This window comes from Halichoerus grypus, chromosome 2, assembly GCF_964656455.1.
Source record: "Halichoerus grypus chromosome 2, mHalGry1.hap1.1, whole genome shotgun sequence".
Lineage (NCBI taxonomy): Eukaryota > Metazoa > Chordata > Mammalia > Carnivora > Phocidae > Halichoerus > Halichoerus grypus.
In genome coordinates this window covers 204,211,903-204,231,494 of record NC_135713.1, presented here as the reverse complement: position 1 = coordinate 204,231,494, position 19,592 = coordinate 204,211,903, and the positions used below count along the sequence as shown (strand labels likewise).

The following is a 19,592-nucleotide window of genomic DNA, read 5'->3' as shown; positions in this document are numbered from 1 at the left end:
CCAGCCGTCCGGTCAGCGGAGCGATACAACGCTGCTTGTGAGCCTTTTCTGGCAAGTCCGAGAACCCCGGACTTGCCACACCCAAGATGGCCACCTTCCCAGGCCTGTTACCCAGTTCCGCTTGCCATTCCCAATATGGCGCCACTAGCGCGCCGTGGGGGCGGGGCCAAGGGCGGAAGTGGGTGTGGCAGAGACGGGAGCCGAGGGGGCACGCAGAGGCTAACCAGCGGGCAGTGGGAGCCGCTGGGCCGAGGCGATGATTCCTCCGCAGGAGGCGTCCGCCCGGCGGCGGGAGATCGAGGACAAGCTGAAGCAGGTGAGGCTGGGGATGGGGAGCAGGAGAGGGAAGGGGCCGAGATCCGGGCCGGGGCATCTCCTCAGGGAGGAGGCAGGGCTGGGAGGGAGCACTCCCTGCGAGGAGATAGGGTTGGGGGCGAGGCCGTGGGGCTGGGACGCGGTGTTCGTTAGCCTCCAGCTTCTTGTGATATGCTCCGCTCCGCTTCCCCCAGGAGGAGGAGACGCTGTCCTTCATCCGAGACAGCCTGGAGAAGAGCGACCAGCTCACCAAAAACATGGTGAGTAACCCCTCGGGTGGGAGGGCCAGACAGGCCTCCGGACTGGAGGAGAGCCCTTTTTACAAAAAGCCAGGGGTTCGAGCCTGGGTCATGATGGTGGTAAAGTGTGGGTTTCTCCAGCAGCAGTGTGGGGTGTCCCTTATCTAGCTCCCCCGTGTTCTGCTCCTTCACGTACGATGCCGCAGCGCCTGCTGGCGCAGACTTTCCGCTTTCTCTCCAAGGTCTCCATTCTTCGTTCTCTCCTTCCGCGAACATTTAGCGAGACTGATTTCTGTGAGCTGGGTAGTGGTCGTGTGTCATCCTCAATTCAGGTGATGATCAGCGGGCAAGGGTGGCCTGAGATTTTGAGATTACTGAGGGCAGAGAAAACTCAGGCTTCACCTCAGAGGGCTTTAGGGGTAGAAGGAGCTTTGAAAGCAGAGCTGGGATCTGGTTCTCGCCCCTCCACTTCTTCTTCTTCTTTTTTTTTTTTTTTTAAGATTTTATTTATTTATTTGAGAGAAAGAGAGAGAGAGCGGGGTGAAGGGCAGAGGGAGAAGCAAGCTCCCTGCTGAGCAGGGAGCCTGATTCGGGACTCGATCCAGGGACTCCAGGATCATGGCCCGACCCAAAGGCAGATGCCCAACCAACTGAGCCACCCAGGCGCCCCCTCCACTTATTTCTGTGTGGCTCCTGACAGGTAACACTGAGCTTCAGTCAACTCATCTACTAAAAGAGGCAATGCCAGCCTCCCAGCGTGGCTGCGAAGGTCGTAGGAGACAATGCACGGGAATGCATCTTGCATAGTAGCTGGTCTACAACAGGTGCTCAGCAAATAGGAGTTTCCTTCCTTATTTCTAGAGGAGACTGGAAAAGCTCATATTGAGTAGATACAAACTTTGGGTATGTGTTTAGGAACACAATCATAAAGTCCTCATCCTTATTAAATTATTAATTAGAGATTCACCCTTAGAGAGAGAGGTTTTGAAGGTACTAGCAATGCATTTGAGGCTACTCTGTATGAAACTACTTCCTGTTCAGTCTAGGAAAGCTTCAGAGAGAAGTGAAATTGAGATTTGGCTTCAGAGGGTGGAAGGGAGTCCCTCCGGGGGTGATTATCTTAGAAGGAGCTCATCTGATGCACGAGCTGCTTCCTGCAAGGCAGACTTCATCCAGTTTATTTGGACCGCCTCCTGTGTGCTCTGCACGTGGTAGGTGCTGGGGATACAGTGGTGAACACGTACACCCCATCCCTTCCCTCTATTATCTAGAAAATCAGAGGAGGGGCATCTGGGTGGCTCAGTCAGTGAAGCATCTGCCTTCGGCTCAGGTCATGATCCCAGGGTCCTGGGATCGAGTCCTGCGTTGGGCTCCCTGCTCTGCAGGGAGCCTGCTTCTCCCTCTCACACTCCCCCTGCTTATGCTCTCTTTCTCTCTCTGTCAAAATAAATAAATAAAATCTTTTTTTATAAAAGAAAGAAAACCAGAGGAAAGGCAGCAAATGCCAAAGACCTGGTGGGTGGGTAGAAGCAGTCCTGGGACAAGACTCAGTCCTGAGACTGGGCTGTCCCCCACAGGTGTCTATCCTGTCATCCTTTGAGAGCCGCCTTATGAAGCTGGAGAACTCCATCATCCCTGTGCACAAGCAGACAGAGAACCTGCAGCGACTGCAGGAGAATGTTGAGAAGACTCTCTCCTGCCTGGACCATGTCATCAGCTACTACCATGTGGCCAGTGACACTGAGAAAATCATCAGGGAGGGGTGAGCTAGGGCCAGAGGCTCACATTGCTAATACCTCTTGGGCCACAACGCTAAGCTTTAGAAGAGAGGGTTTGAATATAGTTGAGCCCGGAGTCCCCTGTATTAATTCTCTTCTCTTCCAAATACCATTCTCTTGGTCCTTCCTCTTCTTCTTCCATCTGCCCAGGCTGATGCAGCTCTTTTCCTTCACAGCCCCACAGGCAGGCTGGAGGAGTACCTGGGGAGCATGGCCAAGATTCAGAAGGCTGTGGAGTACTTCCAGGACAATAGCCCAGACAGCCCAGAGCTCAACAAAGTGGTGAGGGGCCAGTGGGCTACTGTGGGAGGTTTGGAGACACCAGTCCCTGCCCTGGTCTCATGAGGGACACTGGACCGTTGACAGCCACTCCCCTCTGCTCCTGTCCCCAACCACGCAGCTTCTGCTAGTCACTTGTCTATACTCTGTTTCTCCAGATTTGTCTATTCCGGGCTTCTCATATGAATGGAATCGTATAATATGTGACCTTTTGTGTCTGCCTTCTTTTACTTCATGTAATGTTTTGAAGGTTCGGGCACATGGTGGTGTGTGTCAGTTCTTCATTCGTGGTATGGCTGAGGAACGTTGAATTGTGTGGATGGACCACATTACATTCGCCACTTGATGGATGCTCCACTTTTTGGCAGTTGCAAATAATGTTGCTCTGAACCCTCATGTATACTTTTGTGTGTGGACGGATGTTTTCTGTTCTCTTGTATGTTCTGGCTATCTGTTTCTTATTGGGTATATAATTTGCGAATGTTCTTTCATCCTGTGGGTTGTCCTTTTACTGTTTTGATGGTGTCATTTGTAGGACAAAAGTTTTTCATTTGACGTAGTTCCATTTATCTATTTTTTTTCTCTTGCAAACCCTTTTCTAACAAGAAGACAGGGTAATGGCCCATTGGGAAAATCATGGGCCAATATTTGTGAAGCACCTGTGTCTTGTAAAACTTTGAGTTTCCCCTGTGAACATACAATTTGAGGGAACATGGGGCAAAGACATAAGCAGAGAGGGCTTCCTGGTGTTTCTTCTCCGGGTTAAAGGAAGTGAAGGCAGAGGAGGGGCCAGCTGGATGCTGAAGCAGCCGAACCCTCTCCCTTCCTTCCTCCCGTTGTCCCCGTAGAAGCTGCTGTTTGAGCGTGGAAAGGAGTCGCTGGAGTCCGAGTTCCGCAGCCTGATGACCAGGCACAGCAAGGTCGTGTCCCCTGTGCTCATCCTGGATCTGATCAGCGGTGAGGATGAGCTGGAGGTCCAGGAGGAGGTGCCGCTGGAGCACCTGCCCGAGGGAGTGCTCCAGGACGTGATCCGTATCTCCCGCTGGCTGGTGGAATATGGCCGCAACCAAGGTGAGAGGACCCAGGTGGCAGGGCCACACGGAGTGGGGTCTTCTCCCCGCTTTATTTCTTTAATGCACCTGGATTTTTTTTTTCATAAAAAGAAGTTTAATAGGAAATGATATACAAGCAATAAATCTATAGCTTATGTGACTGTGTGAACATGTCCACAGCTCCTAAGCTGCACTTTAGGGGGGCCTTGGGCTTAGCAGGAGATTTTTAGGGAGAAAAGAGAGGCCAGTGGACAGCCTCCAGACCCCTGTGCTTCGGCCCATTTTTTACACTGGGGCTCCTTGCAACACCTTGGTTGGGAACTGCTGAAGTGTAGTGTTTCCTTGCCCATTTGCATTTTTGGATTCTCCAGTTTTCCGGTATTGATAGAAAGTGCTGCAGTGAGCATACTTGTGTGGATTGCTTTCCTTATATAGGGAGTTCTTTGGGTGTTTTCTCAGAGATGCAGCTATCAGGTAGAAGTGTCCAAACAGATTTGTACCTTTCTGCCATTGGAAGCTCATCTCCAGGTAGGTGGGGCCAGTCCAAAGAGCCATCAACGGTCCCATGGCTCTTTTTTCTTCATTAATTTTATTTATCTTAGCCAGGGCTGTCATGGTCCTTTTTAAAAAAATTTGCATATCACGAATGGCTAAAGATACAGTGTGTTTTCATTCACTGACATTTGTTGTCTCTTTGCCTCCTATAAATTGCTCACATCCTTTGACCCCTCACCAAGGTGAATCTCGATGTTAATTTTGTTTATTTATTTATTTCTAAAAAGATGTTATTTATTTATTTGAGAGGGAGAGGGTGTGCGCGCGGTGGGGAGGGGCAGAGGGAGAGTCTTAAGTAGATTCCCTGATGAGTGTGGAACCCGACGCGGGGCTCGATCTCACAACCCATGAGATCATGACCTGAGCTGAAACCAAGAGTTGGACGCTCTACCGACTGAGCCACCCAGGTGCTTCCTAATTTTATATTTTTTATCTAAAAGAATTTTACCTTCAAAACTTAATTAGCAGTTCTATTGGGGGATATTTTCCCTTTTAAGATGGCTTAATTTGGGACCAGGCTATGTGGGTGGCTGGGAGCCATAGCAGATGCTAGGAACGAGTTAGCAAACTGAAATAGGCTCTACCACTGCTCGGCCCGCTGCATCTAGAGGGGAAAGAGAGGCAGGGACCCAGCTGCCACAGATCTGTCACTCCCTCTCTCCTCAGATTTCATGAATGTCTACTATCAGATTCGCTCCAGCCAGCTAGACCGCTCCATCAAGGGCCTGAAGGAACATTTCCGGAAGAGCAGTTCTTCCTCTGGGGTTCCCTACTCCCCTGCTATCCCCAACAAGAGGAAAGACACGCCCACCAAGAAGCCCATCAAGAGGCCAGGTGAGCCCCCACTCATGCCCATTAAGCCCCACCCAGAAGGCTGTGTGGGACCTGCGTGGCCTTTGGCCGCCCTGGGGTTAGCAGCGTCGGCCCCATCAGAGCTTATCCTCCCAGTGGCCCCTGACTGTGGGTACAGAGGACAGAAAGCAGGTGTCTTCCCACCTAGCAAGTCCCCATCTACTGAAGCTCCATGCTCCGGGTGAAATGTCCTTGTGTGTCAGCCGCAGCCTGGCAAGCCGCTGTCTCGAGCTGCCGAGAGATGCTGTCCTCAGCTGAAGGAGAGGCTAGGATGTTGCAGGGCAAGGGGCCGCCGGGAGCAGCACCTGGGAGAGAAAGCTCAAGAGCCAGGGGCTGCTTCCACCTTAGCCCACACTGCCGAGCTGTGGCTGCAGGGACATGCCCGGTGTGGCCTGTGGGACCCGCCCCTCGTGACAGCAGGCTGTGTGTAGAGTGTTTCTCGCCCTTGCCCCTCAGAGAGCACCTGCTCCTGCTCAGGCCTTTAATTGGGGTTTGGAGAAAGGGCAGCGTAGAGGCTGCCCTCAGGGGCCCAAGCGAGCAGAGGACTGGTGGCCCCAGCAGGAGGTGTACCGCCTTCTCCCGTCCAGTGCAGATCTCCTGGCCGTCATCTAAAAACCTGCTCCTAACAGAGACTGTGCTGAGCCAGCCTGCTGGGCCGCAGCTGCCGGCACTCGGTCGGTCCGTCCCTGTGCCTCTGTGCGTTGGGCAGGGGCTGTCTCCCTCAGTGAGGCTGTGAGGCTGCCTGCCTTGGCTTGTCTGGGCTCTCTTCTCCATCTCTTCTCTGACAGGCCCACGGCGGGGTGGGCAGACCTGGTCTGCACTGCCCCCAGAGTGTTGGCTGGCCGTGGTGGGGCTCACAGTGGGCCTAGTCTGTCCTTGGCTTATGGGCCCTGGAGGAAGACTCAGGCTGCAAGGATCCCTGTGGTTGCTGCAGAGTTTCAAGATTGTCAGCAGCCAGGGGGTCGGGACTGATGTGGAAAACTAGGGAGCCAGGCCCCTGGGACATCCGCTCCTGGCTTGGAGGAGAGGAGCAGGGAGGCCTCAGTCGGTCAGTAATTTAATACCAATCTCGGCATCTCTGTGGTCACTGGGCACGTGATGGGCTTGGCGGCTGCCCGATCGGTGTCCTCGGTCTCCGTCCACGCCAGCGTGCCGGCGAGGCTCCTCAAGGCCCGTGTGCAGGCCCATCTGCTGCGGGTTTGCTGTGGGGCAGGAATCTGATTTGCTCATTAGCAGGACCGCTCACTGAATGGGGAGAACACAGGGAGACAGATGCTGAGCCGGGGCCATGAACTTGGTCATTAGTAGCTGATTGTCACGTGGTCCAAACAGAAAGAAAGGAGCCACTCCAGACCTTGTCCCTTCTCCCCCAGCTTTTTGGGGGGGGCTGCCAGAACCCAGCCAGCCTCACTGTGTTCAGAGACACGGCTGGGGGTGGGGGACGCAAGAGTCTCCAGGGAAGATGGACCAGAGTTACGTGTGGGGGCCTCTTTCCCGCTCCTAGTGCATCTTATTAACAAGGCAGCTGTCCTCGTCTGTTTTAAATGCTATTTTATTTCCCGCATTTTCTGCCCTGAGGTGTCTCATTCCCACAGAGGTGGCTGACCCCGGAGGCTGTAGGCACTGCGGTTTTGTTTTTGTTGATTTCACTTTTGATACTAACTGTTGTTTTTTTCCTCCATGCCGCGAGCATGCCGGCCCCCCCACCCCGCCACCATCTACCATCCTGCTTCCGTTAACCCCCAACCAAGCTTCTGAGTTTTCTCCGATTGCTTTGGGGGTTCAGGTGACTTTGGTGCACGGGGCCAGGCTGCCTCAGGGTCTCCAAGCCTTCTGTCTTGGGCACCGCTCTCCCAGGAAGCTCAGTCCTGTCTCACCAACTCCCGGGCTCTGCTTTCCGTCGACCTCCGTGTGTCCACGTCCCAGCACTGAGCATGCCCGGGAGCTCGGCCTCCTAGTGTTTCGGGCCGGGCCATGGGCCTCTCGGCCTCGGGTCCCCAGACTCCGCTAACCTGGCTGTGCCCTCTGGGTGTGAGAGCTTCGTCGCCAGCTCCTCCATCCTGAGCCTGGTCTATTCCAACTTAAATGCCACTCAGTAGTGTTTTTTATTTTTGGCTTCTCCTGATGGCTCTTTGCCCATCTCATCTCCTTCACCCACTGCATTTCCTAAAGAGAACTCAAATCCAGAACCGTGAGGGTCGGGAGCAGAATCGGGAGCTCCGTGTGGGGCATGCCCTGTGCCTGTCCCTTCCTGCCCATCTGCAGCACCTCCGGGGGGTCCTGGAAGGGGCCTGCTGGAGAGATGGCATGTGGGCATGCTCACTGTTGGGGGGCTGGGTATGGGGCTCGGGGAGGGGGGCAGGTGGAGGCCTGCTGCTGTTTTCTCTCACTCATTTCCTAGGTCTTGTCTCCTCTCTGTGTGGTTCTGGTGACAGGCACGATCCGTAAGGCTCAGAACCTTCTGAAACAGTATTCCCAGCATGGTCTAGATGGGAAAAAGGGGGGCTCTAACCTCATTCCTCTGGAAGGTAATCACCCTGTGTTCTTTTCCTGTTCCCTCCTCCGCCACCATGTGTGCACTCTCGTGGCAGGGCAGAGCCTCCAAGCCCCCAGGAGGGCCACGGGAGAGTCCCTGGGAGGGGGCAGGGGTGGGGACAGCAGGTGCCTGGTGCCGCTCACTCCAGCTGGCGCAGGGCAGGTGCCGTGGCCTCGGCCTGGTCCTGTCTGGCTGACGGCAGCTCTGCCCTCCCTGAGGCTTCCTACTCCCTCCCTGTCTCTGTCCTTGTCTCCTATTTGAACTCAGAGAAAGTTCTTTGTTATGGGCAGCCCTTTCACGCTCAGACCAGCAGTGGCAGGACCAAGCTGGCCTAGGCCTCCGGGCCAACCCCACCTCCCCCAGCTTTAGAAAGGGGAGTGTGTGCCACGAGGGGGATGGGCAGCCTGTAGGCCATGTCCCTCCTTGCCTCCTGTCAGAGGAAGGACAGCCCTGCCCTGGTGGACCTGACCTTCCTTCCAAAGAGTAACCCTGGGGAACCAAAGGAGGCTGTCTCGTTCACTCAGCAGTGACATTTCTCTAACTGCGAGTCTCCCCAAACATGGTGAGGTGGGTAAAGCCCCTGGGGCCGAGCGTCAGACCCTCCGCAGCTGCCAGAAGCTCTCCAGAGCCTTCCTTGGTCCTCCCACAGGCTTTCTCTTGGCCTCGGGCTTGGAGAACTAGCTCTCAAGGACGGTCTGGGGCACTGCAAGTCAGGCTTGAAATGGCTGTTCCCAAGGTGGTCCGTGGCAGAGGAGGGGCTCAGAGCCCTCTCCGGTGCCCCTTCCCCTGCCCCCCCCCATCTCACATCCCCTCCTGGAGATCGAGGGCTTCTTCCCTGTCCCCGAGGGGCAGCCCGCCCAGCCCCTGGATAAACGCTGCTTGTGTCTGTACGGCCGACGTCTCGCTAGGTCACGAGCATGATTTCCGAGTTAAGCACCTGTCCGAGGCCCTGAACGACAAGCACGGGCCGCTGGCTGGTGAGTACCGCAGCCCAGCCCGAGGGCAGCCGCCGCTGCCTTGGCCGCCGTCCCCGGAGGGCTCTGCTCTGAGGATGAGCCAGGCCTGTTTGCCTCTCTCTCTCAAGTCTCTCTTTTGGGCACTAGGTCTCCTTGCCTCTCTCCAGATGGGAGTGTATGCCTGGCTCTCGGGGCCTGGGCCAAGGGGAGAAGCTGCCGCTACTTGGAAGGTGGCTCCCTGGAGGGCAGGGAGCCCTGACATCTGACTCCAACAACAGCTCCGAAGCTCTGACTCGGAGCCCGTTCCTTTGCTTGTGGGACCAGGTTGCCTATGGGCACTCCCTGCCCCAGCCTCCGCTAGTGGGACCCGGGTCTCCTGGGGCAGCTGACCAGCAGAAGCCCTCCCTTTCTGGGACTCATCGCCCCTTCTCAAAGTTTGACCCCATGCCAGCTAGCCTCCTAGCCGTAGCCCACTGCCTTCTTAGACATTCCAGGTCTGGCGGGGCTGAGAACTGCCTTCAGTGGCCTGGCATTTTCTCAGATGGGTGACTACGGTGCCTGCCTCTTTGAGGTGGGCACCAACCCGTGGCTGCCCTCTTTCTAGTACAATTCAGAATCCTCAGTCCTGGGGACAGGTACACCATAGCCAGGAAGCCGATTTAGGGCTCTTCCCTCTTCATCCCTTCATCCATCTCCCCACCACCTCTAGTACCTGATGCTCTGGGACATAAACACTGTCTGGCAGAGCTGAAAATGAAGCCAGGACAAAGGCTGGATTCAGCCCTGTTTTTTCTCTTCGAAGCAGTCGGGCCTGCTGGAATGCTCTCAGCTTTCTGCCAGAACAGTCTGCCTGGGCTACAGGCCAGGAGCTGGGGAGACCCATGCCCCCCCAGCAGGGAGAGCGGCTGTCCCCAGACCAGCAGCTCAGGGGCACCGCTGTCCCCCCAGGGAGAGACGACACGCTGGACGTGGAGACCGACGCCTACATTCACTGCATCAGTGCCTTCGTCAGGCTGGCCCAGAGCGAGTACCAGCTGCTGATGGACGTCATCCCTGAGCACCATCAGAAAAAGACCTTTGACTCCCTGATCCAGGTCCTGCCCCGCCCCACCCTGCTCCTGGGCCCCAACCAGATGCCCCCGCAAAAGCTGCGGCTGCAGAAGCTGGAGTTTGGGCCAGACCTCTTGGCCTGTAGCCTTCAACTGTAGCTACCCACCATCTCCACCGTGTGTGTGCAGGGGCGGGGGGGGTTGCCGTCCCCTGCTGGGGCATGCTGGCTTCCCCCAGCCCCTCCAGCGGCCCTGACCGTCCCTGGGAGGCAGGTCTCACTGCTCTGCCCCCTCTGTGAGCCGCGTCCTTGCTCTGCTCTCTCAGGACGCGCTGGACGGGCTGATGCTCGAAGGGGAGAACATCGTGTCTGCTGCCCGGAAGGCCATCATCAGGCATGACTTCTCTGCCGTGCTCACTGTCTTCCCCATCCTGCGGCACCTCAAGCAGACCAAGCCTGAGTTTGACCAGGTGCTCCAGGTATGTGGGTGGGAAGGCCCTTGGGGACACGGAGGGGGGGCCGTGCGGCCTGGCCTGGCTTCTCCGCCTTCACACGTCTGCTCCGAAGCTGGATGGAAGCAGCTTCTGCAGGGCCCTGGGTGAGGGGACTCCCTCCCAGGGTGACGGAACAGGAGGGGAGGCAGTGGGGGGCAGGGGAGCGGCTGGTAGGGAGCGGGGTCCACTCTGCAGCTGTGTGCTTCCTCAGGGGACGGCTGCCAGCACCAAGAACAAGCTGCCCGGCCTCATCACCTCCATGGAGACCGTTGGAGCCAAGGCCCTGGAGGACTTTGCCGACAACATCAAGGTGCTCTCCCTCTCTCCGGGGCCACCTGCGGCCCTAGAAGCTGTGGGCAGGACCACCAGGCACCTGCCTCGGGAGCTCCTGCAGAGGGCAGGCCGCCAAGAGGGGCTGCTAGTCTCCTGTCAGTACCCACTTGCCTCCCTTTCTTTCCCAGGGGGCTCCTGAGCCCCCAAGGGGTGACGCTCCTGCCCCATTTTTCCTGTCCTGTCTCACTGGCCTGCGTGCCTGAGGGGTGCCCTGACCCCTGTCTGCCAGGAGGTGGCACCAAGAGCAGACCGCCTGGGGCCCGGGGTGGGGCCCAAGGCCCTGGGAGCAGGTTCAGGAAACTGGGCTGTTCTTTCCACAGAATGATCCGGACAAGGAATACAACATGCCCAAGGATGGCACCGTGCATGAGCTCACAAGCAACGTAGGTGCTGCCCAAGGTCGCCTGGGGGGGGAAGAGGGCCTGGCCTGGCCCAGAGCCGGCATGCTGGTGGCAGGATGGGTGGCAAAGTACTTAGTGTCTCCGGTAGGGCAGGAAGCTTACAACCACCCTTTTCACGGGGCAGACCCCTGGCCCTGCACCCGCCTGGAATGGTCCAACGGGGTGCATTTGGGAGGAGATGTGACCTTGAGGTCCTGCCCTTGACCTTCTTCCTGGACCTGTTTTTTCCCCACACAGGCCATCCTCTTCCTCCAGCAGCTCCTGGACTTCCAGGAGACGGCAGGGGCCATGCTGGCCTCCCAAGGTACTCGGCACCTCCCAGTGGGGCCCCCTACCCGTCCCCCACTCCTCCCACTTGTCTGGAGACATGGGGCGACTGGCCACCTCTGGGAGAGATCCCCTCCTGCCCTGTGGAGTGGGGTTTGACTGTGCCTTTCCTGACCCGACCTCCCTCCCTTCTCGCTCCTTCCACCGTCCTCGCTCTGGAGAGTGGCACTCCCTGGTTCGAAGATGCCCTGCCTGCCTCGCCCCTCCTTCCGCATTTCTCCACCTGCTCTTGTGTCCGCCCGTCCTCCCGATTAGTCTCACACAGCTGACCGTCCCGTGGGCTGGCGTCTCAGGGCCAGCCTGGTGTCTCCCCGCTGACCGCTGCCCTGGCACTGGAGCTGGGGAGGTTGGCGTGGAAGGAGGTTGGCATTTCTGAGCACCGAGACCCAACCCAACTTGTTGGGGCCCCCGGGCCCTCCCCTCCCTCCAGTTTGGGGGCGAGGGAGCGAGGAGCAGCCTCTGGCCTGCAGTTCTCCAGATCCCCACTTGGCTGCATGCTCCCTCACCTTCAGGGGTCCAGCCAGGGTGTGTCCTGCCATCTGTGTTCTGGCTGTCACGGGGAGGGGTCTGCTTGACTCGGGGGACACGGTTTCTAACCTGTGTTTGCACTTTGCGTCTTTCTCCCTTCTTTGTCTCTCCCCCTTTCCCTCTGAGTGCACTGCCTTTCACTCCGTAGTTCTTGGGGACACATACAATATTCCTTTAGACCCCCGAGGTAAGCAGCAGGGCTCTGCAGCCCCATCCTACCGCTCTGAAACCCCATGGGTGAGGTTCCTTGGGGACGGAGGCATCTGGACAGACTCAGGACCTACTGGGGAGTGGGAGTCAGGGGGGACATGGGTCTTCGGGGTGCTCCCAACTCTCTCAGCTCCCTGCAGGGCCACTTTCTGTCCCTGAGCTTATCCAGGCGGCACCCTGAGTGCACCCTCCAGGCTAGCCCAGCACCTGCCTGCCCCCTCCCTCCCCATCCACCGCCGCCGCCTGGCCGCCTGCTTGTTCAGGGGAGCCTGGTAGAGGAGGTTGTGGGAAGTAGGGGAGAAGGGGGAGAGGCCATGGGGAGCCTACTCTAAGACCCTGCTGTTGACAAATGGGATAAGTGGGCCTCGTAGTAGTAGACAGCCCCCAGCATGAGTCGGGGCTGGGGGGCAGGGGGTGTCCCACTCCTGTCCCGCCAGCCTTCCTGCTGATCACAGGCCAGCTCATTAACCTTGCCACCCATCACCATAGCGGGGCTTGCCCTGGGTTCCGGGAAGACGCTGAGGGAGTGCTCCCTGCAGCAGGCAAGGAGCCCAGCAGCCCCCACCCCCTGCCCTGAGCGCCTCTGCATCCAGTCTGCCTGAGGAGGGCTCAGGGGCCCCTCCCAGGGTTTCCAGAGCTGCTCCCAGGGCTGAGGGGAGGCCACAGAGGGTCCTGGCTGCTGCCACGGCTGCAGTAACAGGCCTTCTCTCCTCCCAGAGACCAGCTCTTCTGCCACCAGCTACAGCTCCGAGTTCAGCAAGCGCCTGCTGAGCACGTATATCTGTGAGTGCTGTCTAGCTGGCAGCCCCCGGCGCCCACCTCCCCTGCCTTTTCCCTTCCTCCCTTTGTGCCCTCCTGCTAGTCTTGGTCCAGTCCTGAGCCCCCTCCACGACCTTTGGAATTGTAACCTAACTTCCGGTTTAGGGGCTGAGCGGGGCTGGGCAGAGGGCTCCTGAGGCTTGTGGAGTCTGAAGTTAGGAGGGACGAGGACAAGGGTTGGAGTTGGTTCGAGGGCCATTGACTGGGTCGTTTTGGTCAGACTGCCCATGCATGTAGCCACACCCTCCCTGTGCAGGTAAGGTCCTGGGCAACCTGCAGCTAAACCTCCTGAGCAAGTCCAAGGTGTATGAGGACCCGGCTCTGAGCGCCATCTTCCTGCACAACAACTACAACTACATCCTCAAGGCCTTGGAGAAGTGAGTGGCTGCAGGTGTCTGCGTGCGCGCGGCTCCCACCTGCCCCGGTCCGCCCGCCCACCCTTCCGGGGCTGCCTGTGCCCTCTGCCTGGCCAGGCGGGGAGAGCAGCGCTTTACCCCTTGGAGTCCCAGGACCTGGGGCAGTTTAGGGCAGGCCCCATGGGTGCTGCTGCGGAGACCAGCAACCTTTGGGCCCCAAGAGCCAGTTCGGTCCTCTGCTCCCTCCCTACCCCCCCCCCCCCAGGTCTGAGCTGATCCAGCTGGTGGCCGTGACCCAGAAGACTGCTGAGCGCTCCTACCGGGAGCACATTGAGCAGCAGATCCAGACCTACCAGCGCAGGTGGGCCCCGCTGCGCCCTCCCCTCACCCCCAGGCTGTATCCTTCACTCACTCTTCCTGTCCGAGCTGCAGAGTGGGGTCAGTGATGGGGAAGTGCTCCCCTGTGGACCTGGCCCTCCGCTTGCTGTTTAACCACACCCACAGGGTGGAGAGGGACCACCCGCCCCTAGCACCACCTGCTCCCTGGGGGCTGCTCTGGCCAGCATTTCCAGAGGGTGCGGTGCCTGGGGTGCAGGCGAAGAAGAATGGGAAGGCTGCCTGACAGAGGTGTGGGGACGTGAGGCCAAGCGAAGAACAAGGTTGCAAGAGCACTTGAACTTGCTGAACCTCGCTCTGCCGTGCTCCCACTGCTCCTCATCCTCATTTCTCCTTGGTTTGTGTGTCTCCCTTTGTGTGTGTCTCCTGGGAGTGGTCTCCCTCCTCCTTGCATTGTCTGTCCTCTGCTCCCTCCTTTCTTTCTCATCTGCTTCTCGGTATTTACCCTCCAGGAGATCGATGTGAAGTGTAGCTGCTAGTATTTGTTCAATTTATTGAATTCTGTTTCCTGTTCTTAATTTTAAAAGCCAGCAGCTTGAACATTTTATTTTCCCAAGGAAAAATCTCAGCTGTGCTCTGCTTAGTTGTGACCCAAATCCATTGCCGACCTCCCCCTCCCCTAGTAGATCAAGAGATTTAAAAAACAAAACAAACCAGCCCCTGGGAAGCAGTCCCTCCTCTACCTTCTGCCTCTCTCCCCACCTGGCAGCTGGTTAAAGGTGACTGACTACATCGCTGAGAAGAATCTACCTGTATTCCAACCAGGAGTCAAGGTGGGCGGAAGGCCTGGTCTGGGAAGGGTATCTAGCAGATGTGATACTTTTTGTCACATTTCTGGGGGAAAATGGACAAGCATCCCACTGGGATGAGCGAAGGATGCCTGTGGCCACAGGGCAGCAGGAGAAAGGGCTGGGCTCAGGTGTTTGGGGAAGGAGCCAGTGGCCGGGCAGTTCTGCTCTGAGGAACACTTTCTCGGCCCTCTCCCACCACCCCCAGCTCAGGGACAAGGAGCGTCAGATGATCAAGGAGCGGTTCAAGGTGAGTTGGGGTCCCCTCCCCTCCACTGCTCCTTGCTGCTGTTACAGGGACATGGGCCCAGAGTCTTTGTCTTTGGGTCACTTCTATTTCCACCTTTTTTGGCGGCCAGGGTTTCAATGATGGCCTTGAAGAATTGTGCAAGATCCAGAAGGCCTGGGCTATTCCTGACATGGAACAGAGAGACAAGATTCGCCAAGCTCAGAAGAACATTGTCAGGGAGACCTACGGGGCCTTTCTGCACAGGTGAGCACTCTGTCTCCACCTCCCCAGCCCTGTGCCCCCCACTTCCCCTGCTGGGTCTCTGCTCTGTTCTTCAAGAAAACCCAGAGGGTCGTGTACGTGTGGGTGGCAGACCTGTGCCCTGGGCTCTGCTGTGGGGCCGAACTGGGACATGACTCAGGGGCACCCTGTCAGGAGTGTCTTAGGCTGAGGTGGAGCTGGGGGGCCGCCAGCCTGCCGCTGACCTCAGCACCTGGTCAGGTATGGCAGCGTGCCCTTCACCAAGAACCCGGAGAAGTACATCAAGTACCGCGTGGAACAGGTGGGCGACATGATCGATCGCCTCTTTGACACGTCTGCCTGAGCCTGCTGCTGTCCCTGCCTGGTTCTGCCAGATCAGCCATGTTATTGGACAGATAAATCAGTGTTAACTTGCCTCTGGGCCTGGTGAGTTTGACATCTTTTGGGACAGGGACCTTTTTCCACCCCTTCTCCAGCCCAGAGCCCTGTCCCCGAGCCCTCGAGTCCTGGTCTGCATTTCTTTCTGGAGCTCCCCCAGACCAGCACTCTGCCAGAATACCGGGGTTCCTTCCCACCTTAGGTCTCATGAGCCTGAGCCTGCTTGGGCCACATAATGGCTTCCAGACAGGAAAGGACAGAGAGGAAAGACAAAGGGCTTGTGCCCTCAGTTCCCTCATGTGTACAAAAGCGGGAGGGTAAACAGCCCACCTCCGGCCCAGTTCAGAGCTGGGGGTGGAGAAAGCCCCCTCTAGCCCAGAAACGTGGGCAGGGCCCAGAGGGACAGGCCACAGTACAGCCAGAGGGCATGGACAAAAAGCAAGTAGGATTGACCCGCTCATGGATTTAGTGTGGAAAATGTATTCCCCATCACCCACGGTCCTGAAAATCGGGGGTGTTCTACCTCCCAGGCATCCCCTACCTGGCTGGAGCAGGAGTGCCCTCTCCCCGCGCCCTCTGGGGTCCAGCACTCTGCAAAAGGAGTTCTGAGAAGCTCTGGCCACCCTGTGTGGCCTGACCCAGGCTCCTGTCTCCCGGTGCCCGGTGCTCCCGGGCCCGAGGCCGAGCAGCAGTAGTCGCAGAAATGGGGACCAGATGACTGGTGCACAGTGATGGTGACAAGTTCAGGAGCACAGTGGGGCTTGGGTGCAAAGTGGCAGCCCCACCTACTTAGGACAAGAACGAATAGCTGAGCTCAGCGAAGACAGACCCTTGAGGCGCAGGCGCAAGGCACCAGGGTGATGGGTTTATTTCATGCTCTGCTTGCCTGCTATCAGAAGGGAGAACTCAGAGTGGCCTGGGATCCTCCGGGCTTAGGGAAGAGAGTCGTCCTCCCTCCTCCTCTCTGCAGAGACCCTGTCATGGCCCTCCCTCTGCAGCCCCGGGCCCGGCCCTGTCACAGCCTGGGCTGCCTGCCGTGGGGTATGGCCTTGCCAGGGCCTGGGTCAGACTTGCACGTTGCCCACATCCAGAGTCCGATGAAGAATTGGCTACACACTACCCCCACCACATACACCAGGAAGAAGATGTGGTCAGCAGCCTCAGCCCAGCTCCTTCTTGACCCCTTCACTCTGGGAGCTTCTGCTGGGGGAGGAGGCAGGCAGTGTTTCAGGGCTCACCCAGCATGTTGGCCCAGAGCAGCGGGGTGGGGGGGGCGAGCCCCGGGGGCTGTGAGCCTGTATCTCTCCCTCCCTTAGATTTACAACCCGTGAATGTTGGGGTCTGGCCCACTCCAGGCCATCTTGAGCGAAGAAGCACCCTTATACAGAGGCTCCGAGGGGCATAGCGTTATTTCGGGGAGTTTGAAGTCACCTGGGCCCTTAGGGAAGCTACCCTTGCTCCCTGCTCCATACCTGCGACTTCCAAGGACAGACAAGCCGGTCGACGGAATGCATGGAGCCCCTAACCAGCCTGGTGACCCTCAGCCCTACATGGGCAGCCCTGTCGGACCTGCTCCTGGCCTTATTCCTCCCTCTACCCCGGCGCCAGGAAGGGACCCTTGCCCACCTTCAGGATGTGGCCCTGGGTCCCCACGATCCTGCTGCTCCCCTCTCGGGGCTGGGCTGGGGCTGCTCTCGGAGCTGAGGTTGCCCCAGGCCGGCAGCGCGGTCTCCATGGTGCTGACGGACAGCAAGAGCAGCAGCACCGTGAAGTAGTAAACTGGGGGCGGGAGGGGGTGGGGAGGTCAGGGCCGGGTCTGAGCAGAGCACCCCCCCCCCCCCGCCCCCGGGGCCAGGTGAGGGGCACACGACGTACTGAGCAGCGGGTTGCAGGAGGAGGAGCTGGGCAGGGCCTGCACCAGGGAAGAGTGGAAGACAAAGTAGCCCAGCAGCAGGGTCACCTTGTAGGCCATGCGTTCGGTGGCCCTGAGGGGCAGCAGCCCCCCGCACATGTCAGGCAGCAGCAGCGCCTCCCCAGGTACCAGCAGAGCTATGATGGCCTTCAGCGCTGTGTTCTGCAGGCGCAACTGGAAGGAAAGTCGGGGCTTTGTGGGGGGGGGGTGCATGGGGGGCTGGGCAGCTGAAAGGTGGCACCATGGCCTCTGACCACAAGCTTCACGCCCCCATCAGCCCTCGTCAGCCACGTTCCAACTCACCGTCACCTGGAAGCAGGGCACCAGGTGCTGGGGTGGGACTTGGGTCTTCAAATCCCGAACTACGTATTCCCTCTTGATGCTCACGATCTCGTTCACTGCACGGGCCCGGAACTCCAGCTCTAGCACTGGAAGGGGGGCAGGGGAGAGTGGGGAAGTAGGAAGGAGGTGCCCCTGGCCCTGACTCTCTCGGGAGTATGCGGCAGGGACAAGCCGGCATCCAGGGCTGATGGAGACTTCTGATGGTGGCTGGGGGCAGACCGGGAGGTGAATGCGCTCTGTGCACGGGCTGGGCAACACCCCACGTTCTCTCCAGCCAGGGGAAGGGCCTTCTCAGATTCAGAGGTGAATTTTCATTGTAAAACTAAATGCACTTGGCCCCACTTCTTGGAGGGGGACGTGGTCTGGATTCATCACCCAGGCTATCCTCTCGCACCTGCAATATTAGCCTCAGGGCGGGCAGCAGCTTTAGTATTTCCCAGGGGGGAGGGGTGTGAGGCAAGGGTGGGGGTTCTGGGGCAAGCTGGACATCACCCGTGGGTCTGTGGGATATTTACTGGGTGGCTGCAGCAACTTTGGCCTCTAGGCTTGACAAAAGCAGCCCAGACACTGCAGTTTGGACCTGGCTGTTGAGGGCAGCTGCGGGGCGGGGGGGGGAGCGGCACGGAGTGGGGGATATTTAGGAGGTGCACATGAGAAGCAGGCTCTGCTCTAGGATCTCTTCAGCTCCCCTAAGCCTGGGGTGGACTGGTGTGAACAGGCTGGCTGCCCCCATGTCAGATGTCCGCTGGAGGCCAGAGGCTCCCCCTCCCCGACCCCACCCCCCACCTCCCACCCCCCAGCTCCTGTCCAGTCAGCACCAGTGTTGCTGAGAGCATAGAAGCTGAGGTTGCAGTCGCTCTGGTCCCTGGGGAAGTGGAGGAGCTCAAAGTCACAGTTGGTCTCCGTGGTGAGGGCCAGGTACAGGTCGACGTGGCCGTCGGGGTCCACTCGGGCCCGCGGGCTCTGGTCCTGCCAGTCCACCCAGAGCCTGTTGGTGGAGGGAGATAGCACAGCAGGAGGCTCGGCCACTTCTCAGAAGGGGGAGGTGGGGGAGACCCCAGCCTAGCCCAGCTGCCCTCTCCTGCCATCCCGGTTCCAGAAGGGTGAGGGGGACACGAGGCAGTGGGATGTGCCTGTGGTCTGGCAGGGCCACCGGGGAGGGGGACAGTCACTAAGGAGGGCCTCCTGTCACAAGAACTCTCGCCTCACTTACGCCTCCTGAATAGTGAGTCCCGGAGTCCAGAGTGAGTCCCAGGGCAGTGTGACTGCATGCTGCGGGTGGACACTTGTGTTCCAGGCCAGACGAGTGTCCAGCCAGGACTGGCAACAAAAAGAAGCCACTAAGCCTCCCGCTCCCATATATATGCAAGCCACTTGGCTTGGCAGTTTCACGAAGACCAGTACTTCTGAGCTGGACGAGGAGAAGTTTCTCCCATCCCACCTTCCCCACCCCCTGGGCTCTCACGAGCCGAAGCAGCAGCATGGAGGACAGTGTGTCCCGCAGGATGTCCTGAGGAAGGGGGCAGTGTGTCACCCGGGGGGTGGGCGCTACGGGACAAAAGGCAGGAGCCCCCACCACTGGCTGGGGCTGTCTTGGCCCATCCCCGGCTCAGCACCTGGGCCCTATTCCCTCCGTGGCTGGAGGACACTTACCACGTTAAATACATTGGACACGAACACCTGCACATCCACGAGCAGGGGCGCACTCCCATTGTTCGGAATCTGGATGGTTTCCTGAACCTCCTGGGGCCAGTTGAAGTCGAAGAAGGATGGCCAGGCTGAAGGATGGAGGTCAAGGTCATTTGGGTGGGTGCCCTGGGGTCCAAATCCTAAAGCTTAACGACTTTACACTCTCCACCTACCAACTGTTGGCGAGCGAAATCCACGCCCCTGGACCAAGGGCCCGGTGGTGCTGAGCCTGAGGAAGGCCAAATGGAGCAGCAGAGGCTGCAGGGCCATCATCAGGGGCTGCATGGAAGGCTGGATGGAGCAGCAGAGCCTAAACTGCAACCTCAGTTTCAGTTGCTTCTCTGGGGGACTGGGCAGTTAGAGGCAGGTGCTCTGTGCAAGGGCTCTGGGGCCTTGGAGCTGGCATCCCACCCCAGGGTTCTGCAAACACCTGAAGACAAAGCACAGGACCCAGCCCCGCCCACCCTGCACCTGTCTAGGCTTCCCTGTCCCGCTCCATTTCCACCACCTGGAAGTTGC

At 58.5% G+C, this 19,592-nt stretch overlaps 2 protein-coding genes across 13 annotated transcripts; one reads left to right on the top strand and one right to left on the bottom strand.

Annotated features, from left to right (window-relative positions):
- The first annotated feature begins 168 nt into the window (after positions 1–168).
- Positions 169–15,167, top strand: EXOC7 (exocyst complex component 7). 12 transcript variants are annotated; one of them, XM_078066120.1, is made up of 22 exons: positions 169–316; positions 510–575; positions 797–886; positions 2,132–2,316; positions 2,509–2,614; positions 3,460–3,682; positions 4,885–5,052; positions 7,506–7,598; positions 8,515–8,583; positions 9,511–9,656; positions 9,937–10,089; positions 10,316–10,414; positions 10,758–10,820; positions 11,076–11,142; positions 11,842–11,880; positions 12,621–12,686; positions 12,979–13,099; positions 13,344–13,439; positions 14,184–14,247; positions 14,471–14,512; positions 14,622–14,755; positions 14,993–15,167. In XM_078066120.1, exons 1-22 carry the CDS (start codon positions 257–259, stop codon positions 15,093–15,095), a joined length of 2,253 nt encoding a protein of 750 aa, XP_077922246.1. In that variant the 5' UTR covers positions 169–256; the 3' UTR covers positions 15,096–15,167. The 12 variants fall into 12 exon arrangements, with proteins under 12 accessions (XP_077922246.1, XP_035944454.1, XP_077922249.1 ...); XM_036088561.2 differs by lacking the exon at positions 797–886; XM_078066123.1 differs by lacking the exon at positions 7,506–7,598.
- Positions 15,168–16,145: 978 nt separating this feature from the next.
- On the bottom strand, positions 16,146–19,343 carry ZACN (zinc activated ion channel). The gene is made up of 9 exons (XM_036088577.2): positions 19,247–19,343; positions 19,038–19,162; positions 18,850–18,894; positions 18,598–18,704; positions 18,203–18,372; positions 17,346–17,470; positions 17,006–17,216; positions 16,757–16,909; positions 16,146–16,330 (listed from the first exon to the last, which is right to left on the bottom strand). The coding sequence occupies exons 1-9, from the start codon at positions 19,341–19,343 to the stop codon at positions 16,146–16,148; spliced, it is 1,218 nt and encodes a 405-aa protein (XP_035944470.1).
- Between the last annotated feature and the right edge of the window lie 249 nt (positions 19,344–19,592).

What these genes read in the sequence shown, in the direction of transcription:
- EXOC7 (XM_078066120.1), top strand. Translation starts at nt 257, where the DNA reads ATGATTCCTCCGCAGGAGGCGTCCGCCCGGCGGCGGGAGATCGAGGAC. An exon ending in GAAGCCCATCAAGAGGCCAG is followed by an intron (nt 5,053 to 7,505) that starts GTGAGCCCCCAC and finishes TTCTGGTGACAG; the next exon opens with GCACGATCCGTAAGGCTCAG. An exon ending in TGCATGAGCTCACAAGCAAC is followed by an intron (nt 10,821 to 11,075) that starts GTAGGTGCTGCC and finishes TTCCCCACACAG; the next exon opens with GCCATCCTCTTCCTCCAGCA.
- ZACN (XM_036088577.2), bottom strand. Translation starts at nt 19,343, where the DNA reads ATGGCCCTGCAGCCTCTGCTGCTCCATTTGGCCTTCCTCAGGCTCAGC. An exon ending in TGTCCAATGTATTTAACGTG is followed by an intron (nt 18,895 to 19,037) that starts GTAAGTGTCCTC and finishes CCCCTTCCTCAG; the next exon opens with GACATCCTGCGGGACACACT. An exon ending in TGCCCTGCTTCCAGGTGACG is followed by an intron (nt 17,217 to 17,345) that starts GTGAGTTGGAAC and finishes CTTTCCTTCCAG; the next exon opens with TTGCGCCTGCAGAACACAGC.